Source organism: Bicyclus anynana, chromosome 18, assembly GCF_947172395.1.
Source record: "Bicyclus anynana chromosome 18, ilBicAnyn1.1, whole genome shotgun sequence".
NCBI lineage: Eukaryota > Metazoa > Arthropoda > Insecta > Lepidoptera > Nymphalidae > Bicyclus > Bicyclus anynana.
Genome location: NC_069100.1, coordinates 5,001 through 32,810, shown reverse-complemented (window position 1 = coordinate 32,810; position 27,810 = coordinate 5,001). Strand labels below are relative to the sequence as shown.

The 27,810-nt window shown below is 41.6% G+C and overlaps 3 protein-coding genes and 1 long non-coding RNA gene across 11 annotated transcripts in view; 3 read left to right on the top strand and 1 right to left on the bottom strand.

Moving 5' to 3' along the window:
* Nucleotides 1-294: 294 nt before the first annotated feature.
* On the bottom strand, nucleotides 295-10,565 carry LOC112055664 (syntaxin-17). 4 transcript variants are annotated; one of them, XM_052887113.1, is made up of 4 exons: nucleotides 10,253-10,565; nucleotides 8,562-8,757; nucleotides 7,958-8,020; nucleotides 295-6,105 (listed from the first exon to the last, which is right to left on the bottom strand). In XM_052887113.1, exons 1-4 carry the CDS (start codon nucleotides 10,370-10,372, stop codon nucleotides 5,513-5,515), a joined length of 972 nt encoding a protein of 323 aa, XP_052743073.1. In that variant the 5' UTR covers nucleotides 10,373-10,565; the 3' UTR covers nucleotides 295-5,512. The 4 variants fall into 4 exon arrangements, with proteins under 4 accessions (XP_052743073.1, XP_052743072.1, XP_023951624.2 ...); XM_052887112.1 differs by lacking the exon at nucleotides 7,958-8,020 and having other exon boundaries at nucleotides 8,482-8,757; XM_024095856.2 differs by lacking the exon at nucleotides 7,958-8,020 and having other exon boundaries at nucleotides 10,253-10,562.
* A 1,103-nt stretch (nucleotides 10,566-11,668) lies between these two features.
* On the top strand, nucleotides 11,669-16,695 carry LOC112055663 (protein IWS1 homolog). Of its 2 annotated transcripts, none has more exons than XM_024095855.2 (6): nucleotides 11,669-11,924; nucleotides 13,138-13,169; nucleotides 13,238-13,955; nucleotides 14,032-14,476; nucleotides 15,010-15,898; nucleotides 16,483-16,695. In XM_024095855.2, the coding sequence occupies exons 1-6, from the start codon at nucleotides 11,909-11,911 to the stop codon at nucleotides 16,606-16,608; spliced, it is 2,226 nt and encodes a 741-aa protein (XP_023951623.2). In that variant the 5' UTR covers nucleotides 11,669-11,908; the 3' UTR covers nucleotides 16,609-16,695. The 2 variants fall into 2 exon arrangements, with proteins under 2 accessions (XP_023951623.2, XP_052743071.1); XM_052887111.1 differs by lacking the exon at nucleotides 11,669-11,924 and adding an exon at nucleotides 11,999-12,137.
* An 808-nt stretch (nucleotides 16,696-17,503) lies between these two features.
* LOC128198983 (uncharacterized) lies at nucleotides 17,504-20,631 on the top strand. The gene is made up of 4 exons (XR_008251681.1): nucleotides 17,504-19,304; nucleotides 19,614-19,817; nucleotides 19,910-20,011; nucleotides 20,358-20,631. It is a non-coding gene; the product is annotated as an uncharacterized LOC128198983 (long non-coding RNA).
* Nucleotides 20,632-22,846: 2,215 nt separating this feature from the next.
* The window catches only part of LOC112055662 (uncharacterized), a 5,223-nt gene continuing 259 nt past the window's right edge, over nucleotides 22,847-27,810 (top strand). Inside the window, exons 1-5 of one of the 4 annotated variants that reach the window (XM_052887080.1) lie at nucleotides 22,847-23,232; nucleotides 24,061-24,513; nucleotides 25,717-25,854; nucleotides 25,918-26,173; nucleotides 27,623-27,810. The exon at nucleotides 27,623-27,810 is cut by the window's right edge and continues 259 nt beyond it. In XM_052887080.1, the coding sequence (XP_052743040.1) occupies nucleotides 24,407-24,513; nucleotides 25,717-25,854; nucleotides 25,918-26,173; nucleotides 27,623-27,810 (689 nt within the window). In that variant the 5' untranslated portion in view covers nucleotides 22,847-23,232; nucleotides 24,061-24,406. Of the gene's footprint in view, nucleotides 23,233-24,060; nucleotides 24,514-25,716; nucleotides 26,174-27,622 lie in introns of all 4 variants that reach the window. The other 3 variants (XM_052887078.1, XM_052887081.1, XM_052887079.1) reach the window with 3 other exon arrangements.

Sequence of the window (27,810 nt, the reverse complement as noted above, 5' to 3'; positions counted from 1 at the left end):
CTAGAATGGCGGCCCCGCACCGTATGTAGGTACCTAAACAGGGTGTCCCGTAATTAAAAGATAATAATTAGATATTTAGATAATTAGACGGTGTATCTACCATTTGCGTATTATCCATTAATTAAGGGACACCCTGTATAAAAGCGAAAGTTCACAAAAGCTCTGAAACCGATTGACTTCCACACTTGCGTCTGAGACCGAATTGTGCGAGACGCGCGAGGCCGAGGGCGGACCGAGTGACCACTAATAATTATAATGGATGTATTATATATAGGTACGTAAGAAAACGACATCTGGAAAATATAAATGTGATATATTATGTATTTTTCTAAAATGTACAGTACAAGGCATTAATTAAGTAATAGTACTTATTGCATAATTTAAAAACGATTTTGACAGCCATTTTGTACCCACATAGCTACCAGCTCAGATATTACTAGAATAACATTTGACATCGAATGTCTGAACACAATGCGCGTAGCACATCTATTATATAGTTATAATATATACATAATATTAATGTAATAGCTTCTATTGTTGTAACAAATATAGCAAAACAACGCAAACATAAATAGATACACTTTCACTTGTAGTAAATAGTAATGTATTTACACTATACAGCTTCAGCAGCTCACTTGTGCAGTTGTGCAGTCACATGACAGTCACCTGCACAGTCACATGCACAGTCACCTGCACAGTCACATGCACAGTCACCTGCACAGTCACCTGCACAGTCACATGCACAGTCACATGCACAGTCACATGCACAGTCATATGACAGTCACCTCAGGATGACAAAATGATAATTACATCACTTTCATCATTCATCAACCCAAATTCGGCTCACTGCTGAGCTCGAGTCTCCTCTCAGAATGAGAGTGGTTAGGCCAATAGTCCACCACGCTGGCCTAATGCGGATTGGCAGACTTCACACACGCAGATAATTAAGAAAATTCTCTGGTATGCAGGTTTCCTCACGATGTTTTTCCTTCACCGTTTGAGGCGTGATATTTAATTTTTTAAAATGCACACAACTGAAAAGTTGGAGGTGCATGCCCCGGATTGGATTCGAACGCACACCCTCCGGAATCGAAGGCAAAGGTCATATCCACAGGGCTATCACGGCTCGTACATCACATTGACTAGAAATAAAACATACAGAACTTGTCTCAAAACTATTAAAGACATTTATAGCCTAATAAGGACCCAAGTAATATTTTTATTTAGTTTTTCCAATAATATAATATAAATCTATTTACTACAATATACAATATTTTACAGCGTTTTATGTACATTAGGTATACAGATTTATAGTCCACAACTTTAGGTTTTTTACACAACAATAATACTACTCAAAAAGGTTCTTTTAAGCGACACTTTTCGTTTCGATTCACGTACATTTTATTTTTAATAATAAGCTTTACGGCTCTGGGTTCTAGCCCTTTTGAGTCCGGATTCACATACAACAAATTAATTATCACGGACCAATTATAGAAAGACCTGCCCCGCAAGACGTTACCTCTCTGTCAAACAACCAACGATCTAACGCGTTATCGATTGTATCGATGTTTCATTGTTGTAATCGTTTTCGTCGTCTAAAAAGCTCTCTAATAATTCCGGTTTGTGTAGTAAGTAGTCAGTCAGTCAATGGCATGAAAAACGGTCAACAACTTCTAATTCACTAAAAAATGACGTGACGTTTAATTTGAAAATATTTCTATTTTATGTTTGTTATTCTTTACATGGTAGCCCTTGATTTCAGTCTCACTCAGTAACTGATGTTCAGTCAGTAACTGATGATGCAATCTAAGATCGAAGCGGGCTAACTTGTTAGGAGGAGGATGAAAATCCACACCCCTTTCAGTTTCTACACGACATCGTACCGGAACGCTAAATCGCTTGTCGGTACGCCTTAGCGGTCGAAGCCTTCTACAAGCCAGACCTGAACCAATTAAGAAAACCTCAATCGGCCCAGCCGGGAATCCAACCCAGGACCTCCGTCTTGTAAATCCACCGCGCATGCCACGGAGGTCGTCAAAAACATAATTATAATTAATAATAAATTAAAACAATATATAAAAGAAAAATCGATTCTATTCTTCTAACGAACGAACGAACAACAAAACATTGATCCATTAATTAAATATTCTGTGTGCAGATTATAATTATTATTTATTCTTGTTAAATTTTTTCGATGTGTGAGTTTACCTCGTTCCCCTCTAAAAACGACAGACAATTTTGTTGCTGCATTTGGGTGCGATGCATTTCCATGTCTAATTCCTCTATGTTAATTAAATAGAGTTTGCAGAAATACAACACAAACGACATAAAAAGAACCTTAAATACCCCAAGCAGACATGAGTCACAAACCATTTTGAAAAACAAAGATTGAGTTTTATGGGTATTAATATGCATTTATAAAATTAAATAAGAGCTTTAATTAATTTTATAAATCGTATTATCGTATTATCATATCAAAAGAAGAAAGAAGTTGTAATTCAAATGATGTTTTCTTTTATTATAATGTGAATAAAATATTTTCATTTATTGCAGAATTACCTTAAACTATGATTAATTTTTTGATTTTGTATAAGTGAAAGAAGATTTGAGATTTGACAGTTCACACTTCACAGCACAGAACACTACTTTATTTTTTGTCTGTGACTAATACTCCTACTTCACAGTATTCGTTAACTAAATCCAGTTTGTTGTGCGTATTTTCTTCCCTTATAATTTTTGTTATTTCGTTTTGTTCTCGTTTCGTTGTTATTGTTTATTATTGTTATTTGTTGTTCGTTTACTGTTTTTAATTTTATTTAGTTTAGTACGAAATTAAATTAGCACTTTAAATCTTAATATTTTACAAATAGAGGCCTAAATTGAAAAGTAGTGTCTTAACAAACTCATCAAATTCTACATAAAAACGTATATCTAACAATAACCCACACTACGAGAAAACGAGTAAAAACTACTTGTCAAGTTTTTAATTTACGCCTATAATCGCGTACATAATTTTCATAGTCAGGCTACAGTTTTCTATTAGTAATTGAGTTACAGATAGAAGGACAGACGGACATGGGTATGGGTATCTTCAAGTCAAGAGTGAATAGGCATCTTCTAGGCAAGCGCGTTCTACCAAAGGCTGCCTCATAGCTTACAATCTAGCGTACAGCTAAGCGGTGCTTGCTTATACATAATAAAAAAACAAAACTATAAGGGTTCTTTATTGACCACGGAACCCTAAATATAAGTGAAACATTATCTGTTCGGTAAATAACAGTTTATAGGAACATAAAATATAAAAAAAATTGTCTATCAAAGGAAGTTTTATTTCATGACAATATTCGTGAATAATGCTTTAGTAAAATGTTGAGCACCCCTGAATCATATGTTTTTGTTTATTTACATTGTTTAAAATACCTACCCGATCTGACTATAGGACATTAATTTTATATTATGAAAGGTATATACTCTATAAGTTCTATTAAGTTTCACCTAACATATTAACTTTAAGGAAAAAATTGTATTTACATACAAATACATACATTCGTATGTACATAACCTAAATATTAATTTATTATGAAACACAACTAAATCGAATACAACGTCGGAGAGTTTGATCATGATAGGTACTCTAAATTCCACAATAACCTAATAGTAGGTACATTATGATGTAATTGTGCGGTTTTGCATAAGATGACATGCTAGTTTTTTTACACAGATAGCAAAGTGCGAGCAATAGTTTTTTTAGGCAAATGCACCAAAAACCGCCAGTGTTACTCATAAAGTAAATTGATATTTTTGTGTTTCTGTTACAGATGGTTGTCATTTATTGTCAAAATTATTAAAATCAAAGAATTAAATGTTTATTTATTATATTTTACCTCACAAAGTTTTATATTACACTAGCGGACCCGGTCAAGCTTCGCTTTGATTTATGTGCACTCTTTCCCAATCCCTACCCTACGCTACCCTACTCCTACCCCTACCCTACCCTACGCTACCCTACTCCTACCCCTACCCTACCCTACCCCACCCCTACCCTACATCTGAATTCATTTGTTACAAACAATGTGTTAAATGACAACCGATTTTGTGCAAACTTCATGTAAGCTATCTACTAACTAGTCCGAACAAAGCCTAATAAACATTTGGTTTGGATAGGTGAGCCCGTTCTTGAGTTCTAAAATTACAACGATTTATAAACGCACGCGTAAATGTTAATCATTTGTCAGTATTTCTGAACGCACGTATAAATGTCAATCATTACAGTATTTGACACAGGGTTCCCAACTTAGGGGTTTTTACCCCAGATTTAGGGGGTAAATAAGTGAGACGGGATTTTTTAGGGGTCTGAAATTTTTAGGGGTATTTTCAGGGATGTTTTGACTCTTTAATATGTATTTTCAAATTGATAATATTAATATTTCTTTCTTGACCTAGCGACTTACAAGTATAACGACTTATAGTTAAAACGTAATTTCCTCAACCACTCTGTGGCGACTGGCAGCAATATTTATTCATTAAAAAAAATTGTTAAATTTATTCAATGTCAACAAAAATTTGTATGATTTCAAAATATCTGAATCAATCTGAATTAGATATCTGAATCTTCAGATGAAGAAGATGTATTAAATAAAGAATTTGAAACATATTACAGCATATTATTTCTAAATCGTTATGAATTTATATTTTTTAGGGGGACAACTCAATAATTAAGGCGATTTTAGATGTTTTGACACAAATTTTAGGAATAAATATTTATGGGAGTTGGTAACACTGATTTGACAGGATGTACAATTGGACAACAAAGTTTGACAGATACTAACTACTAAACAAAGTAACATTTATCGAAAATTATTCATCTTTCATAATTATTTATTCGGCGAGTTTTCATTGTTTTTAAGATGTATTCTGTTATTCTTGGCGGAGACAAATCCCACGAATCAAAAACCTTGAAAATCGGTCCAGCAGATCTCGAGTTATAAGTGTTGTAACAAACCCGACTTTCTTTTATATATATAGATAGATTACAGCACATGTGAATTTTACTTTACATTACGGCACTTGTGCGTAATGAGATAAATTATAACATTGTTGAAATAAGAAATACTTTACGAGTAAATTTGTTAAATATGTAATATTATTGAAATAGTGAGTATAGATAGCGCAAATTTAGATAGGTACTTTTAAAATTATTATATATATATTATATAAGGTCTATATCAACTCAGTTCAGTATCAGTTATTTTGTCTGTCTTGTCATAAATTAAAAAAAGTCAATTTAATTCGAAAATACAATAAAATTAACTAACTAAAAGCTAAAATAGTGCCAAGATGCTTCTGAAACCACCAGATGAAGTTTGACTTCACAAATGTCTTTTGTTGTTTGTTCTCAACTTATTGCGGATTTCACTGCAAGATATTCATTTTTTACGTTCAAAACTAGTGACGACTCGGCGTTCTCGTGGGGAGCCGTAACGAATACAATTGTACAACAAACACTCTGCCACTAGCGGTCCTTGTCCTGCGGCGCGGCGGGCGGGGGCAGCGCCCGGCGCGCGCGCGCCAGCCCCGCGCCGCCCAGGTAGCCGAGCCCGCCCGCCGCCAGCCCCACCGCCAGCCCCGCCTTGGCGCCCAGCAGCACGCCCGCCGGCCCGCCCAGCAGCGCGCCCGCCAGCGCGCCGCACGCGCCCCACGCGCCCGCGCGCAGCCGCTCCGCCGCCGCCAGAGCGCCGCGCGCCGCGCGCACGTCGGCCGCCGCCGCGCCCACGCGCTCGTCCGCCGCGCGCACCGGCTCGCGAGCCGCCAGCGCCGCCGCGCCCAGCAGCGCCCACGCCTCGTGCAGCGCGCGCACGTCGGCGTGCAGCTCGGCCCAGCCGCGCAGCGCCGCCTCGCGCGCGCGCAGCTGCAGCTCGCGCTCGTCCGGCGGCTCGCAGTGCGCCAGCAGCCCCCCCGGCTCGTGCGCCACCAGCCCCACCGACTCCGTGGACCCGGCGCACGGCTCGTCCGCCGGCTCGCAGTGCGCCACCAGCCCCACCGACTCCGTGGACCCGGCGCACGGCTCGTCCGCCGCCGGCGAAGGTATCGCCATCGGCGCCGACTCTGGTCAATGTCATATGATACAAGTTCAGTTGCCGGCTCGATAACTCGAACATAAACTAAACGAGTTTTAACTGTAACCAGCATTACACAACGTGCCAAGCGTTATAAAACATAAAAGAATTAGACATGCCAGAGAGAAAAACTTTCAAGAGCCCTAGAGTTGCGAGTGTGACTGATGGGCGTAAGGAACTCCTCGACAATCGATTGACACTCCCCTTCTTCGCTCGTGTTGTTCTACCTGCCTATCCTCAGTAAGAACCTATTAAAGCAACATATACGTTTAATTTGTTTGGAAAAATGAAAATGTTTGGCTTAGATCTCGAAATAGCGAAATCCTCTGGTTTCTATTCTATACTTATAATAAAACTGGTCGAATTCTATACATTTATTCGCAATTTGAGATTTTACTTATACCATTTATAACACCAAACGTTACCGTGGTATACCGGACGCTAGCGCCATCTAGAATATATACTTATAATACGAATTCTATACATATTGTACATTGAAGATATTTTGAAAATTTTTATTGGGGGGCATTATATAATCAATATTGATTGACCCGCGACTTCGTACGCGTGTGTCCGCTAGTTTTATAATGTTTGTCATTCCTAACTTCAACCTAGCATTGAATATGAAGTACTCTATCATGACGACGTGAGTAAAGGCCCCTGTCCAGGAACACCCTGTATCCAACCAATGAGTGCCTTGCTGTTCTCATTGCCTTACCACAAGTATAGCAAGATTTTCAGTGAATGTCCTCCATCATACTAAATGACTCGGATCTGGTACTCATTTAAAAGGCATTAAGACAGGATTTTAATAAGGCAGGAGACCGGTCATAGAGCAAGGCGCGCCACTTTCTTACTTGCACCTAACCCAGCTCTCATCGCCTGTGCACCCTATATTGTTTTTAGAATTAAAGCCTTGAATTCAATTCTCAGGCACACTCATCATTTGGGAGTGACGCAACCAATTCATCCTGGGACTTTGCCAGAACATGCGTCTTAGTAACTCTAAGGAGTTCCGATGGCTTCTTCATTTTCAACCCAAAACTGTCGCGAGCCCTGAAGGGTCAGCCGGGTGCGCCAGTCCAAACCAAACTACATCGTTATGACATTTGGATTTAACTTTGCTAGAAGGGTATTGCCAATATCATAAACAAGGAAAGGCCAAGGCAGACGTGAAGTAAGATAGTTGTCGTACTAAAATTCAAGCTTTTTTTGATATTGCATTGGCTGATGGTCTACCTTATTGAGGTAATTTATGAAGTTAATGACAACTACCTCTTAGGATGGTGTACGTCCTTTGTAGTCAATATTTCTTTAAAAAAATTAAAAGATAGTCAGCAATTGTGGTTACTCTTTGGCCACTAAGAGAGTCCTTGATCTTAGGAAGTTTATTTAGTATTTCGTCTCCCCAGACGAAGGCAGTAGCATTTACTTGGCTTTGTCCTCAATCCCTCAGTCCACCATAAACAGAACTAATCCACTTCATCTAATAATTCCTGACATTGCTTCGGGTTACGCGTGAGTATAGCAATATCATCTGCAAAGGCTGAGATAGAATCAGTATATTTGTGTTTACTTTAGACCAATAGCCGCATTTCTTTTCGTGACTGATTAATTTGTCTATTGGAATATTAATAACTATATTAAAAACTATTGGGGATAAGCAGCGACCTTGGAACAGGTCCATATTGTTAATTCAGTTTTGTTTGTCGGAGCCAAAAAACGCCGCAGCGATATATTCAGCTCGTGTTAGCGCACAGTCACTCCACACTCAGTAATGGAAGCTACAGATGACGTTAGGCGTATGCAGGATGCTGAGCGTGCAGCGCCTCGCGCCTCACCCCGCAGCGCGCCCGCGCCCGCGCCCGCCCCCGCCAGCGCCAGGCAGCCGCGCTCTATCGCACCTGCGAGCACAGCAGTGGTCTGCTTCATTCACTGTAGATTTAGTTTACCTCGCGATTGCGATACGAAATGACGAATCTAAAAAACGACGATAAAACATTTCTAAATTAGGTACGAGTAGATAACTTGTATATGTCACCGTTATTGTGAAATACGTTAGTTTATAATCAATCACTCGTGATATTATAATCTGCCGTCATATTGCGAACTGAAAATACTGATTATAAATAAATAAAATAAAAATAAAAGCGAGCGAGCGATGACAGATGACAGGCAACCACCTACAGACACCGCTCCCTCGCCGACAGAACCGCCCTCTGCTGAGCGTCTACATCAACACGAAGAGGGCCCGACATTTTGTGTAACCGACATATGTTGTGGATTCCATCTTTCCATTGGGTCTGTTGTCATTGCTGCGATCTCCATAATGAGTCACCGTTTTCCTTTAGCTTAATGTACTAACCGAGCTCCTGCAGCAGCGTGTACTGTACTGTGTCACACAGCAGCAGCAGCAGCAGCAGCAGCAGCAGCAGCAGCACATACCGAGGTAGTCCGCGATGGCGCGGCGGGTCAGCTCGCGCGCGCGCTCGGTGCGGCGGTCGAAGCGCGGCACGTCCTCGGCGCGCACCTGGCGCCGCAGCGCGCCGAGCTCCTGAAGCAGCGCCCGCAGCTGCGCCGCCACGCGCCGGGCGTGGGTTTGCTCCGCACGCACGCGCGCATACTGCCCGCTCTCCTCGTACTGAGTGGAACAGTTTCAAATTGTCGTGTTAATCTTACTCTATTAATCAATAAATTGTTGTAAGTATGAAAGTGCATTAAGGGTTTTTTAGGGTTCCCAACGTATGTAGTACAAAAACTTATAATATCGCTCACGCACATGAGACAAATATCTTAGCATTCCATGGATTCACCGTGCGGGTGCCGGGTCCATCGCATAGTAGAGAGAAGAACTCCGAGCAGAGTCCTGAACTTGTGACTACAGGATGTAGGGTTAAGGAATTCCTTGACGATCGATCAACACTCCCCGTTCACTGCTCCTATCAGAGCAGCTTTGGATACTCGTTTTAATATAGAACTAGCTGCACTTCTAGAGAGGCCAAGGTCTTTAAGCAAGATATAGAGAGATTTTGCTGGTAATCCTTTCACACCTACTTCTAAGGCGTATAGACTAACTACATAGCCATTTTTAGTTAGTTCATTTGTTAGGTCATAATATTTATTCACTTTTATACTGTGGTCCTTCGGAATGTTAGTCTCCCACGCCACAGTAAGTTCTACAAGTACTATTTGCTTAGTTTGTTTGGACAAAAGGAAAATGTCTGGTCTAGATCTCGAAATAGCGACATCCTGCGACAGCTGGGATTTTATAATGTTTCTCATACGTATCCATTAATAAAGTCCAATCAGGTGCAGAACCTAAGATTGAGTAAGGCTTACTAGATGATTTTGTTATTGAACCTGCTTTAACGAAGTTAATTTGTCTTTAAATTTTTTTGCATTATGTAATGTGATATTTAAAAAGTTATTGTTGATGTATTGTTAGTCCAATCAACGACGCACGCACTACTTTTTTATTTTGTCAACAAGGTACGCGAACATCGCCGCGCGTTAAATCTAGTAGTAAGTATTTTTTATTTGAAGACAACCCTAACTTTGTCTGAGTAGATGTAATATATATAAAAACTGTAGGTAAATAAAACATTTTGTTAATAATTTGCTTCGAACTGAATAGCGCCTTATTGTGTAGTAGCTATTTATTTTAATGACGTTGCGGAGTGAATCTTCTGTACTTGTACATATGTTTTCTGTGATTCCGCTCAGGCAGTACAGCAAATGAAATGGTAATTAACATTACAAAAACACAATGGTGATTTGTTTTTAGTAATTAAGGTAACTATTTTTTTATTTATAGCTTTATTATTTTTTTTCAATATAACTTGACAAAAGATAAAAATAAGCTTTCGCTTGGGCTTACATAAGTAAAATTTGAGTGTTGAGTAGAAATAGCCTCAGCTGAGTAGTGAGTACTCCAATGATATTACACGAAATTTTGTAACAAAGAAAATAAATAATAGACAATTAGCGTTGCTTGACCTTGTCCATAAACTTTATTATTAGAACATATCGACGTCACAAACGTTAAAGCGAATACCTGTGCGATCACTGACGTAACCAAGAATAGTACTTTCTGAGCGTGGGACAAGTTAAAAAAAAAAAAGTGTTAGAGTACCTACCTTTACAATATTAGCTTTATGTTGTCGCAGCAAGTCCAAGTGGTGTGGAATGGCCACTTCGTTGAACTTTGTCAGAGACAATTCGACTCGTTTTAGCGGCAGTTTATTTTCCTCTTCCATTGTGATAGACACAATTCCAGTCACTCTAAATTAAAGTGAAAAATATTTGTTTCAAAAGAAAACTTGAGAGTCGATTATTATTGTTGTATTTGTTTTGACTTTTCTATTTCTTTTTCTACCTCCCGTCATCACAAACAAGGAACATATTTACTCAGGAGATCACAAACAACGGTTACAGACAACTCATTGAACCACAGACCACAAATGAACTGAACAGTAGTTCCGAAGATTACCCCATTTAAAGAATGTTACAAACTTACAAACTTTACCTCTTTATAATATTAGTATAGATGATTATTAACCGAAAAAGCTAAAGATAAAAAGTAGAAATTTAGTTTTTATCCGCTTAAAAGTTAAAAAATAATGTGACTATGTTTGTATTTACACGTATAGTGAAAACATTGCTATGTGTGGGTAAAAATATTGCGAACGTGTAAGTAGCGTATTATTTTATTTTCGGGATTTTAACACAACTGTCTTTATATATTGGGGTCCGTTCAACTTTTGGTGCCACTACCCATACAAATTAAAAAGTTGCGCAACTAGGTTGTAAGCGTTGGCAACTTAGTTGTTCGATAGTTAGCCAACTAAAAATTGCCAATGAGTGGCCACCCTTAATCTGTGCGTGTATCTAATCTGTGGTGTGGTCTGTGCGTGCGTCGTGTGCCAACCACAGACGACAAATGAAGGTGCCAACTGCCATATTAATAATCTGTGCAGTGCAGTGTTGCCAGAAGGTTACTTTTGTAACCTTTTAGGTGATTTTTTGACTGCATTGGTAACTTTTAGGTTTCATTAATAAAAAGGTTACTTTTACGTGATATTTCGGGACTTTAAGAATTAACTTTTTATTTCGTATACCTAAAACCGAACGGTCCGTAAATCAAGAAATGCGGACAAGTGCTCAAGAACTCATCGATGTTTCTATGTCAATTCAACTAACATTGTATTAACTTTTAATACCTTTTCAGTAAAAAATATGAATAATAGATTTGTTAAACAAGGGGATGAACTGATTCCTTTTTGTTCCATCTTCCAACTAAGGTCACAATTCTCAGTATAAATAGTACTTGGCTAGTATTCGTAACTAGGTATTATGTCAATGTTCGTAACAGACAGATATTAAAAAAAAACAAAATAACTTTTGCCCCTAGAGTCAGAAATGATGATTTAGCCATGCTGCGGAACGCAATAAGCAAGAGTAGTTAGTGAAAAGGTTACTTTTTACACAAAAAGGTTACTTTTTTAATAATTAATATTTCGGGTAATTTCTCACAAGTCTAGTCTACTATAGTGATCTGTGCACAAGACCCAACTGGCAACACTGGTGCAGTGTGCTAAAAAAAAATCGGTGAAAAATGAAATTATTGAAAATGATTAGAAATATTCACGAAATATTTAAATAAAAAACGACCTTTTATTCTGTTTTGTTAGCTTTTATGGTGTGTTTCCCAATGATTACGACGATTCTTCGTTGAGATATCTGAAAACCAAATTATCTTCATTACCATTACCTGTTAACGATAATATTGAAAGATGGATGTCGATACGGGTAAGTCTTGTTTTTTATTCATAAAGACTTATATTATTCCTGTGCGGTACGTGTGCTATGTCGATGACTGCTTTTATATTGTGTCGGCGCTTTCCGTTCAACTCTATAAATGAACACGAATCAATAAAAGTGACAACAAACTACTTACTGTCGAAGAGTTCACAATCCAACACGTAGTGCAGCGTCAGACGAGGAGTGTGCTGGCTGCTGGAGGTTCGAGCTACTGCAATAATCTCTAGAAGTAGTTATGTTGGAAACAAACGCTGACCTTGCCGATATAACCTCAAATATTTCTTGATTGTAGTAAATAGTGTAAAGCTGCATTTCCTACATAGTACTGAACTGACCTCGAGTCTGATAAAACTCCTGCTGCACCTGACATGAATACTGGTTGTAAGTTGTATTCATTATATGACTAAGAACTAGTATAGGATGAGACAACCTTCGCATCTGCTGTATGCAACAAGACATATTGTGCAAAAAAATGTCCTTGTGGGCTGCATAAAAGCAGTTGAAATGAAACAAAACTTACATAGGAAGTGAGAATTACAATATACAATTGAGATTTCAAGTTTAAGTTTAAGGGTACTGAAAAGTTCTTTTTTACGGTGATGTCGGACTTGCATAAGTGCCCAAGAAAAACAATGTGACCTTTTTTAATAAACTTATAAATAAAAACATTGGCCAAGTGTGTGTCGGGCTGAGTGCGGTGTAGGGTTCATCAGTCGTACGTCAACATTGTCAACTTGAAATGGTGGTTGTTGGTTGATCTTTACGAGTGATAGTTGTTTTCCTCTTAATTTCATTATATTTCTGTGCGTTTTCACATTTTGTAGTAAACAACTGTTTAGCTGATAGAGTCAGTGGGACACTTGACTCAACAAAAATTTACAATATAAATATTATTATTTCAAAAACAGATTTCTATATACTAAATTGGTGTTAAGACACTAACATTATTATTTCAAGACCTACTCAAAGACACTTTCTAGTACTAATACTAATAAGTAAGTTTTTAAGGTAAACCGCAGATGAACAGATGCCGTAATATTTACCGGACACCCTGTATATAGTCTGAAAGATGAGAGACAAATTGCGGTGTGCTGGTTATACTTAGAGAACACATTTGGCTCGGCATCGCATGTTCTGATGATTTTCAAATCAAATCAAATCATTTGCTGCAGCATTCTCTCACCCAGTTGGTTTGTTCCAGACGGCAGGCGCTCCCGCTCCCGCAGCAAGTCCGTGAGTGTCAGTCCTTCGGCGAGTCGGCACTGCACTACCACATCTAATGCTAAGCCATTTGTGTGCAGGCCGAGTCGCAGTCCAGGATGTCGCTCGACGGCTCGGCGCGCTCCTCGTCGTGCAGCGGCTCGCGCGCCTCCTCGCCGACCGGTTCGCGCAGGTCCAGGTCTCGGAGCACTTCTCCGAGGAATTCGAGATCCGGGAGCGGCTCGCCACGAAATTCGAGATCTAAAAGCGGTTCTCCTCGAAAGTCCAGATCTCGAAGCGGTTCTTCGAGAAGATCCAGATCTAGATCGGGGAGCGGTTCGGTCGCGTCGAGGGTGAGGTCCAGAAGCGGGTCTCCCGCGAAGTCGCGCTCCCGGAGCGGAACACCGCGCAAGTCGCGGTCGAGGAGTGGCTCCGGCTCCAGGAGTCGTTCGCGCAGCGGCTCGCCCGCAGGCGCGCCCGGGCGTTCCGGCCCTGACAGCGGCTCGAAGATCAAATCCAGATCTCGAAGCGAGTCACCCGGAGAGACAAGATCCAAGAGCGGGTCCCCCGGAAGATCTAGAAGTAGATCTGCGAAGTCCAGATCCCGAAGCGGGTCAAAAGACCGATCCCGTTCTAGAAGCGGTTCCCTCGTTAACTCTCGTAGAAACTCAAAGTCAAAGAGTAAATCCCCGAGTAAAATGATAACAGGGTCACCGGGAAGGTCCAGAAGTAAATCTGTGGAGGCGCAGGAGCGCAGCGGCTCCGTCGAGAACATGGACGTCGACGGAGAGGACGCCGCCCGTCCGCGCTCCGCCGCCGGTATGTATGCAGCTTAAACACGAATACAAATATGTATAATAAAATGTTAAGTAATGTTTTACATTGTGCTGTGCAGCGGGCGATCGAGAGAACCGTTCGCGATCGGGGTCGCGCAAGTCTGCCTCGCGCTCCCGCTCGCGGTCCCGCTCGGGCTCGAAGCGCAAGTCGCGCTTGCGGTCCCGCTCGGGCTCAGCTCGCATGTCGCGCTCGCGATCCCGCTCGGGCTCAGCGCGCAAATCGCGCTCGCGGTCCCGCTCGGGCTCAGCGCGCAAGTCACGCTCTCGGTCCCGCTCGGGATCGGCCCGCAAGTCACGCTCTCGGTCCCGCTCGGGATCGGCCCGCAAGTCACGCTCCCGGTCCCGCTCGGGATCGGCCCGCAAGTCACGCTCCCGGTCCCGCTCGGGATCGGCCCGCAAGTCACGCTCTCGGTCCCGCTCCGGCTCAGCACGCAAATCTCGCTCGGCGTCGCGCTCACGCTCCGGGTCCCGCTCCCGCTCGGGCTCCGCCAAGTCCAGATCCAGGTGAGGTGTTCACAAGCTCTCCCAACTCTGTGCAATGACACTAACGAGCAAAGTCAACATTCTCAGATTTGTTTTTATTTGTAAGGCGAGCTCGCGGCTGCCATCATGCCTGACAGTCATCTGCTGCAGCCGACGACGAAACTCGCTTGCCTAGAAGATGCTCGTTCACTCGTTCTTTGTACACGGAATATGGCCGTAAATTAAACCCACATCTACATTGTTCAACTTGTGAATGTCCTTCAACATTTCTAATTATTTAATACCTATTCACTGGACCACTAGTGCACCAATATACTGACTAAATGTATTACATGACTGGCTGTATTATTAAATGGTGATAAACTAAACAAGAGTTTGTTGTGGGCTCATCTTGGACAAAGGCGAGTTTGGAACCCTCAAGTTTTCGACTAATTATTATCACCATTATTTTATAATATTAATACCTGACATTTCGAAAGTGCTCGTAAACTAAGCCTAATTGAAATAAATGAATATAGACAATTGAGTTACGTATAGCCCCTGCGTGTGCGCAGGTCGCGCTCCGGCTCGCGCTCGCCCGCGCGCGGCCCGAAGCGGCGCGCCGTGCGCCTGGCGTCGGACGAGCCGGCCGCGCCGCCGCCCGCCGCGCCCGCCGCCGACTCGTCCGACGACGAGCCGCCCGCCGACATGAAGAGCGCCGAGGCGGCGGGCGGCGTGTCGGACTTCGAGCTGATGCTGGCGCGCAAGCGCGACGAGCGGCGCGGCCGGCGGCGGCGGCGCGACATCGACATCATCAACGACAACGACGACCTGATCGCGCAGCTGCTGCAGCAGATGCGCCAGGCGGCCGAGGACGACCGCGAGCTGAACCGGCGCAACCAGCCCGCCGTGCGCAAGGTGTCCATGCTGAAGCGCGCCATGTCGCAGCTCATCAAGAAGGACCTGCAGCTGGCGTTCCTGGAGCACAACGCACTCAACGTGCTGTGCGACTGGCTGGCGCCCATGCCCAACCGCGCGCTGCCGTGCCTGCTCATCCGCGAGAGCGTGCTGCGCCTGCTGCACGACCTGCCCGCCATCGACAAGGCGCTGCTCAAGCAGTCGGGCATCGGCAAGGCCGTCATGTACCTGTACAAGCACCCCAAGGAGACCAAGGCCAACCGCGAGCGCGCCGGCCGCCTCATCTCCGAGTGGGCGCGGCCCATCTTCAACCTGTCCACCGACTTCAAGGCCATGACGCGCGAGGAGCGCCAGGCGCGCGACGAGGCCATGGCGGGCCCGCGCCGCGACGAGCCCGGCCCGTCCGCCAAGCGCGCGCGCGACGAGCCCGAGCGCGCGCTGCGCCCCGGCGAGCCCGGCTGGGTGGCGCGCGCGCGCGTGCCGGCGCCCTCCAGCAAGGACTACGTGGTGCGGCCCAAGTCCACGTGCGAGCTGGACATGTCGCGGGTGAGTACCGTACTGCTGCCGCCCGTGCCCCCGCCCCCGACCCTGTAGCGACCGGCGCCCTCCAGCGAGGACTACGCGGTGCGGCCCAAGTCCACGTGCGAGCTGGACATGTCGCGGGTGAGTACCGTACTGCTGCCGCCCGTGCCCCCCGCCCCCGACCCTGTAGCGACCGGCGCCCTCCAGCGAGGACTACGCGGTGCGGCCCAAGTCCACGTGCGAGCTGGACATGTCGCGGGTGAGTACCGTACTGCTGCCGCCCGTGCCCCCCGCCCCCGACCCTGTAGCGACCGGCGCCCTCCAGCGAGTACTACGCGGTGCGGCCCAAGTTCACGTGCGAGCTGGACATGTACTGCTGCTGCCCCTGCTGGAAGGGCGGACGAAGTAGCGGGCGTCCGTTAGTTATTTAGTAAATGACACTAATTTGGACATTATAACGATTTATCAAATCTAGGCTTTGTTTTACCAATGTATAAAAAATGGTCGGTCTACTTTGTTTCTGGCATGGGACAAACAAACATCTAATATTAATAATTTGAATTAAGAATTCACCTCCAGACTTTAAGACGAAATGTATTTTGTTGCAGATGAGCAAAAAGAAGATGACTCGGTACGAGAAGCAGATGAAGAAATTCCTCGACCAGAAGCGGATGAAGGGCAGCTCGCGGCGCGCCGTCGAGATCTCCATCGAGGGCCGCAAGATGGCGCTGTAGGCGGATCGCGCACCCCTCCCCTTCCCCGCTGTATACGTAGAGTGAGCTCTGGTCATGTAGAGCGGACACAAGACACACTCTGTACTATACACAGAGTTAGCTCTGGTCATGTAGAGCGGATACTAGAGACATTGTACTATACGTAGAGTTAGCTCTGGCCATGTAGAGCGGACACGCTGTACTTTAAGTAGAGTTAAGCTCTGGGCGACGTTGTGATGTTTTATTATAAGTTATAATTATAATTATAGAATTAAGTACAAGTTGACTGAGTATACCGTTGTTTTATTTTGATCCTTTTGAGTTTTAACACAAAATAAATGAAATAATTAACAATGAAGATTCAGCTCGATGAAACCTAAATACATAATCATAAATTACGATTTTAAAATAAAGTTGTTTCCCTTAATTTTTTAATATTCACATTTTTTTGTTTAATGTTTTTATATGGACCCCCTAAGGGTAAAAGATTCCAGTGTTTTCTACCTTTCCCTGTCTTTAGCTGCAGCTTGCCATTTGACTCCTGCTGGTGGTAATAATAATAATAATAATAATTTATTTATTTGCTTTAAACATGGGTTACATTTTTTATAAAATTAAATATACAAATAATTATTCGATCCAAACATGTCTTGCCTTTATAGGCGTGCAAAATATTTATGAAATGTGTCAATGGAACAATACCTAAATTACAAAACAAAAAACAATGTCTGAGAAAGTTATGTCAAAATTTTTAAAAATGTCAATTATTACAATTAATCAAATTTTAGTTGAAAATCTTTGACACCTATATATATTGGACCTGTGGCATTTTACGTCAAATTTGGTCAAGTATTTAATTTTTTAAAGAATAAACAAAATTTTTTCGTAACCTCTCTAACTTAAAGAAAGCTACCTTAATGGAGCGAGATAGATATTTTTAACCGACTTCCAAAAAGGAGGAGGTTCTACGTTCGGCTGATTCCGTCAATTATGGACCGATTTTGAAAATTCTTTTTTTGTTTTGTAGGGTTTACTTCCAGGGTGGTCCCATTTTTTTCATGTCAGGATCTGATGATGGCATCCTGGAGAAATTGAGAGGAACTTTCGAAAGTTGTAGAGACGGCTAGTACGTTTGTTAGTGTTTCCATAAGGTATTTTAAACCACTACAACTTTATGAAGGTTTGGAGTTGGTCTGATGATGGAGCCGAAACACAGACCATGGAACTCGTCAAGGATTTACAGCAGTCACCTTTTGTTTGGACTTGATTAATTTGTATTGATGAGTACTTTCCACCTATATGGGTTGTGACTGTATTAAGGGTCTGGTGATGAAGACGAGGGACAGTGAAGAGAACTCCTCGACGGTTCACAGTAGCTACCTTGTGTTTGGACTTGATAAATTTGTATTGATGAGAACTTACCACCTAGATGGATTGTGACTGTATTAAGGGTCTGATGATGAAGACGAGGGACAGTGAAGAGAACTCCTCGACGGTTCACAGTAGCTACCTTGTGTTTGGACTTGATAAATTTGTATTGATGAGAAATTTCCACCTAGTAGGATTGTGACTGTATTAAGGGTCTGGTGATGAAGACGAGGGACAGTGAAGAGAACTCCTCGACGGTTCACAGTAGCTACCTTGTGTTTGGACTTGATAAATTTGTATTGATGAGAACTTACCACCTAGATGGATTGTGACTGTATTAAGGATCTGATGATGAAGACGAGGGACAGTGAAGAGAACTCCTCGATGGTTCACAGTAGCTACCTTGTGTTTGGACTTGATAAATTTGTATTGATGAGAACTTTCCACCTAGAAGGATTGTGACTGTATTAAGGGTCTGGTGATGAAGACAAGGGACATTGAAGAGAACTCCTCGACGGTTCACAGTAGCTACCTTGTGTTTGGACTTGATAAATTTGTATTGATGAGAACTTTCCACCTAGATGGATTGTGACTGTATTAAGGGTCTGATGATGAAGACGAGGGACAGTGAAGAGAACTCCTCGACGGTAGCTACCTTGTGTTTGGACTTGATAAATTTGTATTGATGAGAACTTTTCACTTAGATAGGTTGTGACTGTACACACGCAGTGGGTATGCTAACACTAAAAATAAAAAAATAAAAATTTTAATAAAAAAAATTCAACCGACTTCCAACTCAAAAAATAACTTTAACTAAAAAGCAAAAAATAACATCCTACCTATGTGCTACCTTCTGATCAGTATGAAGGCGGTGCCAAGCCAGTGATGATTTAATTAAATACGTTTAAACTACAAAATTTCTTTGGTTTTTCCAGAAACAGCTTTAATTAAAACACGACACTAGCTTGGCACCGCCTTCAAACTGATCAGAAGGTAGCACATAGGTAGGATGTTATTTTTTGCTTTTTAGTTAAAGTTATTTTTTGAGTTGGAAGTCGGTTGAATTTTTTTTATTAAAATTTTTTTTTAGCCATTGTGTAAAGAGGTTAGACATATTTTACATGACAACATCAATTATATCAGTTGTGACCAAATTATCTTTTGTTTTTAGTGACCAAAAATGGCTATTGTTGTGGTTCCGGTGTAACGGTATTCAATATATTACGGAAATAAAAACCAATAAGCTTGTGAATCGCAAAATAAATTAAATATTATACAATGGTGAAGTGCGCAGTTGTTGCCTGCACCAACAAAACCCAAACAAAACTAGCGGGAAATTCATTTCACAAGTAAGTATTAAAATCTTTGATTTTTCTGTTCATGTTGAGTATTTTAAAGGTGTTTTTTTTTTTTAAATAGGCCCATTGCCTAATTCAAAGCTTTACAATATGTGGTTTTATGGGCAATCCTTTAAAGAATTGAATTATTTCACGAGTTTTGGTTTGACCGTATACGTAGTGTTGGGAAAGTATTGTTTACAATATCGATGAATAGTGAACAATTGGTTTGTTTCGCTATATCATCGAAATGAGCAAAAACGTATAAATTAATAATTTATTTTATGTTCTATAAGTATAGTTATATTTTATATTTTTCAGATTTCCAAAAAATCATGATTTAAGACAAAAATGGCTAAACAGCAATAACAGGCCTGATTTCAATCACGATACAGCTGCATATATTGTAGTGATCATTTTAAGAAGGATCACATTAATTATAATAAATATAATATATTTTTTTTTACTGTGTCCAATAGTGTAAGAGAAAGATATAATTCACAAATTTGAAAAAAGATTTTGCTGGTTGGTTGCTTTATGTACTCATATAAATACTAATGTTGCATTTATAGTAATATTTTAGTAGATAACCAAAGAATAAAAATGACCTATTGCAGAATTTATCACCTGAGCAACAAGTAAGACAACCCTTGCAAGAAGTGAATCTTAATCTGTTATCAGAGAGTCATGACAATGCCGTTTCCCAAAATGGAATACAAGTAAGTAAAATAATTTATTACAGGTATAATTGTATTTTAATAATGATTTATTATTTGGAATCTATAGACATTGCTCTATTTATTTGGTTGGCATTTAGGTAGACTCGACATAATTAAAGACTTATTAAATTTATTTTTTTATTAAGATCTAGATTTTCGACTCTAACTACTTCTGGCCAAGTTGCTGGGCTCAAGTCCAGGGTTATCCTAATAAAATAATTACCTATGAAAAGGAAAAGCTGATTAAGTATTGGACAAAGTTCTAGCCAAAAAATTAATAAACTATGTTAACATTGAATAATACTATTGTTGTTTATAGTAACGATAATTATTTTGTTTTTTGCAGGATATAATGGTTTCATCTACTTATCAGTCAGTCAGTACACCAAACGTACAAATAGTAACGGCTGGTTCAATTAAGGACGTTTTGGCTCGTATTGTCAAAAACATATTTAAAAACTAAATTTTTCTTGTAATAATGTCTCAAAAACATATGAAAAAAAATTTTATCTAGTAGAACGATAATCAAATATTTAAGACCATTTATAAAAAAAAGCTGTCAAGTAGCCTATTACTTTTTGATATTTATAACGTATAACGTTGTATCAAAAATTGTAAGTTTTGCAACTTCTATAAATAAATTTTGTTGATGAATTACGATTTGTTTCCTATTGCCTTGGTTTAGTATTAGGCTGGTGGTCTAGGACAACACCATATTCATCAGATAGTAATCGTTACACAATCAAGACATAAACACAGGCCAACGTTCGTGAGCGCCAATACAAAACATTGTATAGTTTAAATAATTTATACTATAAAATGTTTATTAAATACCACAGAGTAACCAGAGAGAGTCTTTACAAACTGCGTGCGTGCATTTGCATATAGAAACATATAAAAACAATTACGTAAATTGATATAATAATCAATAAAAAAATACTCCATCTTATTTCTTTAGTTTTTTGGCGTTTCTAAATATTATATTTCGAAACAATTAACGCCATTTTCTTGAATAATATTGAAAATTACTGATGCGACGGTTCGTATCGTACTGACAAGAGAACGTATTCGTTTTTGAATTTCATATTCGTAGCGGGTACGACACCGTCATGTTCCGTACGCTCCATCTGTATATTATTGATTAATCTGTGTTAAATACAAAACACTTTAATGAGAAAATCAATTTTATGGAATTTTATATTATAATAATGTAAGACAGAATTTAAAATGTTTCATTTTAGTAAACATAATATCTTGTATAATTTTATTCGATATGAAATTATTATCGATAAAACAGCCCTAGCTCAATTTAGAGACCAAACATGGTTACCGGAAGCCTCAAAAATAATTACTTGTCACATATCCTCTACTAGCGGACGCCCGCGACTTCGTCCGCGTAAATTTCGATGTCAATACCCCTACCCCACCCTACCCCCACCCTACCCCTACCCTACCTATATGATACCAATATAAAATATAGCATATAGCACTCCCCGATAATGTAGCATTCTACTGGTGAAAGAATTTTTAAAATCGGACCAGTAGTTCCGAAGATTACCCCATTTAAAAAATGTGACAAACTTACAAACTTACAAACTTTACCTCTTTATAATATTAAGTATAGAGTATAGATTATTTATGTATCTAAGGGTGTCAAGTTAATTCGCAAGAGCTTCTTCTTTGTCTATGGTAGGTACGTGTAAATGTACTCTGATACGTAGTATCAAATAATCTGTGGTACTCTGTTTAATCAAAGTCATAAATACAATGCCTGTCGCCCAAAACGCTTAGACCATTAATAACAGGACTTGGCTTGCTAACCGTTACCCCTCTGGCAAAGATAAAAAATCTATGATCTAATGCGCTTATAAAACCTGTTGCTACAGAATCGATGTTTCATTGTTCTAATCGTTTTCGTCGTGTAAGGAGCTCCCTAAAAATGCCGGTTTGTGTAGTTAAATGGCATAAAAAACGGCCAAAAACTTGTAGTTTAGTAAAAGATGGAGTAACGTTTCATTTGAAAGTATTTAAACCTTAATTTTATCAAAATTTTAATAAAAACAATTTATAAAAAGAATCGATTCTTTTGACGAAACAGCCAAACATCGATCAGTAATCGAATATTCTATGTATTTAATCTGTGGATAGTCTAAGCAATGTCACAGTAAATATATATACAAGCAGTAGTTTGACTTCACACTAGAGGTCGAAACGCGAGCTATACCTACGCACCTCGAACTCAGGGCGTGCGTGGGGTGCAGACAGTCACGACTGTGCCGCAGTGGCGAACGCACGGTGCATTGGATTTTTTAATTATGACGACTAGGAAAAATAGCCTCGCAAATGGTGGGCTATTATATTTATTAAGTTTGTTTAATATTTTGTATTCTAAAAGCATAATTTAAAAAATATATGTATAAAAAATTGTGCATTACATAAGGAATTAAAGGGCTAACATAATCTACGGAACCCTACACTGCACGTGGCCCGACACGCACTTGACCGGTTTTTTATTATTTGATCAAGTAGTATGGAGGTAATACTTAGATGGCATCACCAAAATAAACATATGAATACGACCTATCCTTCAAGGTCATTGATTAGTATCAGCCTTGTTTAAATCTACCAATCAAAAAACAACACGCATTTTATTGTACACTTCCTATTTTACTACAATTTTCAAAGTATATTATTTGTTTACATAAAAAAAGTATATTTACAATCACAAAACTTAATGGAAACACAAAGTTGGCAAATGTAATTAAAATACTGGAAGCGGGCAGCCCTAGCCCCTATCACATGTTTACGTACCACGCGGCAGTAGGTATTTATTTCAAAAACACGGCCGAGTTACAATACTGCTTGTATATATTTTTATTGTGGCAATGTGTTTGTTAGTGTGTGTAAAAATTACGCGTGTGTGTATTGCGAGTCAAATTTATAGTTGTGTGTAGTGTATGGACACAGAATATACTTAATGGTGTTAAATGTTTTCGATGAGTGAGTTTACCTCGTCCCCCTCAAAAAATTACAGACTTTTTTGTTGGTGAATTTGGGTGCGAACCACGTCCAGTTATTAATGGTCTAAGCCCAAAACGTCATCAGGCATGGCGCTGACATAAAGCTTTCCACTTCAGCGTTGTCACCGTATTGTGTTTCAGAGCGCGAACGCCTGCGCGAGCTCAGTGCTGTTGTACAACAGGTGGGGGAACCGTAAACCGGTAAGAGTGAACTCCTTAATCTTTGTCGGCTTACGGGAACAATGTTTCGTTCACTAAACTTGACGTGCCTCTCCAACTAGCGAACGTTAGCCGTACGTTTCGTAAAGACTTCCATAGATTGTGCGAGGCGAAACAATTGTGCGGCGAAGCCAATGATAATTTTATACTATAGAACTGTTACGTCCTTACAAAATCACTGCAAAAAGTGATCCGAATAATAGGCTACAACACTGAGCGCACACATTAACAATTTTGTCTTTAATTGCATTATTATGTATATCGGCGAAGCAGACTAAATTGTACTTCTTATAACGGAGAAGCAGGAGCCTCAGAGCAGGTTCTAAGCTTTTCGTGTTAATCAATTGTTAGCGGAACGACCGCTTAACTTACTAACACCGTTCTTCCCTCTAAATACAATATTGATCAAGTACTGCCACTGGCAACCGCCAGTGTCCCCTTCTCCACTCGTGTTACCTAAGTTCCAGCTAAGTAACTAACAATACAATGGTCGGACTGTACAAATAACTCACCCACTGAACTTCTGAATCACTATCACTATTTAACAAATGGAATTGTATCCATTTCGAGAACGCGATTACAACTGAACCGCTCAACTAGCAGGCTACAGTGGAGGCAGGGTGCCCCACTCTATTAAGCGTAACGGTCACCCGCCATATTATTCGCAATGCTATTGGATCCTTTTACAGTCTTATTTATTTAAACAGTAAATAATAAAATCCCAATTTCATGAAAACCTGATTCTAATATTATCGCAATAATTAACGTAGATTTTGCTAACCGAGCAAATAACTCACTCGCGTGTCGCAGACATGTCGGCGTCGTCGCTGTCGGCGCCGCAGCGCATCGACATCATAGACCTGGACCGCTACTTGCGCAGCGCCGTACGCCCACCCGACGCGCGTCGCGCCCGCTCGCGGTAAACGCTGGCGCACTCTAGATGCGCCGTGCGGGCGAGCGGTGTGACGGCCGCGTGTCGCAGACATGTCGGCGTCGTCGCTGTCGGCGCCGCAGCGCATCGACATCATAGACCTGGACCGCTACTTGCGCAGCGCCGTACGCCCACCCGACGCGCGTCGCGCCCGCTCGCGGTAAACGCTGGCGCACTCTAGATGCGCCGTGCGGGCGAGCGGTGTGACGGCCGCGTGTCGCAGACATGTCGGCGTCGTCGCTGTCGGCGCCGCAGCGCATCGACATCATAGACCTGGACCGCTACTTGCGCAGCGCCGTACGCCCACCCGACGCGCGTCGCGCCCGCTCGCGGTAAACGCTGGCGCGCTCTAGATGCGCCGTGCGGGCGAGCGGTGTGACGGCCGCGTGTCGCAGACATGTCGGCGTCGTCGCTGTCGGCGCCGCAGCGCATCGACATCATATGTTATATGATATTTTGATATTGATATTTGATATTTTGATATTTTAGCAATATTGTAATACATACCCACTGAAACTTGATAGGTGTTCTCGCGAAGACAGTTGAACAAAGAATGCCGCCATGACAGCCAGCATCGTCTTTTATAGCCCCACTCTGTGTTAACAACAATACGGCGTCTGCCGCCATTTATTGGCGTTTGTTCGTGGCCGGAAGTCATTGTTCAACAGTGTTCATTACATTCACTCTTGTTTTCTATCTCAATTAAATCAAGTGACATTATTTTTATAACTAAGATTATTATAGATCACTAGCAATAGTTAACAGTTGTTTAACTGAACTATTTATTGATACTTTATGAATATGTAAGACGAATTTATATTCTTCTTTGCTTTATATAATTTTCATAAGACATTTCTGGCAAAAGAATTTCGATAACACAATTTGTCTCGTCTCTAATAATTGAATCTGGTGTCAACATTTCAGAATCGCTCGAACTCAAAACAATCATATCTTGGTATTTAAGGAGAAGGACCTATGATTATATTTTTTAATAACAACGTTATGGCTTTGGGTTCTAGCCTTTTTGAGCCCGTTATGTTTTTGAATTCCGTCACAGATACATAACAGATTATATATTATTCCGCCAATTTATGTAGACTTCTAAATTTTAAATAATAATTACTCACCGCGTGATTGTTGCGGCTTATTCCGATTAAAGAAGTTTGCGCTAAGTTCAGACTGGCTGTTTAAAAACTCCCATGCCCGCAGCATTTTTTTATAATTACTTTATTTGTCACATAAAACTCTTCGTCAAGAACTCGTCATTGACGTCTGAACAGGCTGTCTTTGCTGAGGAGCTCGAAGAAAAATAGATATTGATTACAATAGATGTAGTAAAAATGATTATTTGAATGGTACATTAGGATACATAAAAGCCCTGCTGGAGCGCTACTTGCGTGCGCCCGCTCGACGCCCTTTACTCACTGATTTTTGAGATTAGAGACCACACATACCTACGATACATACATACATGCTCTTGATCTTGTCAAGCAGTTTTGCTCACGTCAGAATAAAGCGTGCGTATATGTGGACAGCGAGCGACCGGCGGTGGACGTGGACAGCCAGCGACTGGTGGTGGACGCGGGCGGCGGGGGCGGCGCGCGCGGCAAGCGCTACTGGCACGACTCGGGCGTGTCCGACAGCAGCGGCGGCGGCCAGCGGCGTGCGCACAGGTGCGGCGCGCCCGCCCGTCGCTCGTCGTGTCGCGTGTTGCGGCTACAGCGGTGCGCTTGCAGGCGCGCCGGCGGCCGGCGGCGACGGCGCGGCGGCTCGACGCAGGAGCTGCGCGCGGCGTGCGAGCGTGCGCTGCGCCAGCAGCGGCAGCAGATCGCGCGCGTGACGCAGCTGTGCCGCTCGTTGGCGGCCGAGCGCGCGCCGCCCGCCGCCCGCAGCGTCAGCAGGAGGAGCTTCGGCCAGAACGTGTCGCCGCGCCCGCGCCGGCGCCGCTCGGGCTCCAGCGGGTCCGACGCGGCGCGCTCGGCCGACCGCCGGGTGAGCTCCTGAGCGAGTGTCGGCCACTTGCCCGGTGTTCCTGTTCCCGTGCGGACTCAGAGGTTACAGCAATAAGAAAACTAATGCCGAACAAAGGTATAATTCACAACATTTGTCAGGGCAACTTAATAAGACCCTAGAATGGCAAAAAATTACCTTGTGAAGAAGTGAAGTCACGCACTTGTGAACGTTGTGTATAGGTTTAAAGGATCCCTTGACTGTTAACAAACACTCCCCTTTTCCACTCAAGTCACTCTCCCCGCCTATCCCAAGTAACCCATAAAGAATTACACAACAAGAGATGTGGACGGCTCGAACGCCACGAGCCACTGAAGCCGTCCGTACCGCAAGTCGTTGCAACGCGGCGATAACAAGTAAGATAATGATTACACACACATCAGGAAATAACGTTACTATAACTCCAATAGGGTACTACGAGTATGTGTTACAAGTTATACGGGTATTAGGTATTATTCAACCATCTGGTAACTGAGAAAAAAAATCCTGGAGCAGAATACGTTAAACACGTAACAAGCTAAACACTATTACGCTTGTAGCCGTCACCATGTTGTATACTGGTACGGGTAAAGTAAAAGAATGGTGCATCCTACGTATATTTATAGATATCTATATATTGCAAAGGTGGCCTACTGACTCACTTCCTGTAAAGAGTTGTGTATCTTACGTATGTAGATATGTCGCTCTGGGGGCGTACTGGTCGCTTTTAGTAAATCATGGTGCATCCTACGTATGTAAATATGTTGCACAATGATGTTACGCGAGGCGAACTAGTACACCACTTGGTGCATGCGTACGCGTAGTAGGTTGTTCGGCGGCAAACCTTACTAAACATAAAATAGTCTGTACTCTGTATATACTTTGACAGACTGTCTAAGTATATACAGAGTATAATGGAGTTAACCCATTCAGACTTCAGAGTTAACTCTTAATCTTAACTGTCTCTGTTTCTGAAATAGTTAAATCTGAGTAGTGATTTGTTCAGACAAAATTATTATTGAACATGAACAAGCCATTACTCATAAAAAAATTGGCTGCTATTTTTTATATATTTAAATAGCCACGAACAAATGTTCAATTATTTTAGTCGTTTTTTAAGTAACTTGTAAATTATTCATTTTAAAATTATAAAAAAATATATTTGAGATCCTTTTAATAAGTTCTTTCATTTGATGTGTCACATGATGCAGTTAGATTTTTTTATCCTGTTTTCCTCTTGCACCCCAAAAGTGACCTACTTATTCAAAAATTTTATATTTCTGATGTTTTCCGGAAATCTTTTTTTTTGATAATTTTAGGTTTGGTAGTTTCGGAGAAAGAGGAGGGGATGTCTATTTTGTTAAATAACTTGGAAACTATTCAAAATAAATTTAAAAATATATATATGTAAAACATTAATTAATTAATAAAGTTTAAAAGTTTTTCCCGCAGACAGAGTCATGCGCCACGTGCGACATCATCGCGTGTAAGCTGGAGGAGCTGAGCCGCACGTACGCCGCGCGGCGATCCGCGCCGGACGCCGCGAGCCGTCCAGCGCCCGCCGCTCGCTGCGCCGTGACGCGCGTGCACGAGCTAGACATCCGTCCGCAGTCCGCCAGGCGAGTGCCCGCAAGTGTAGC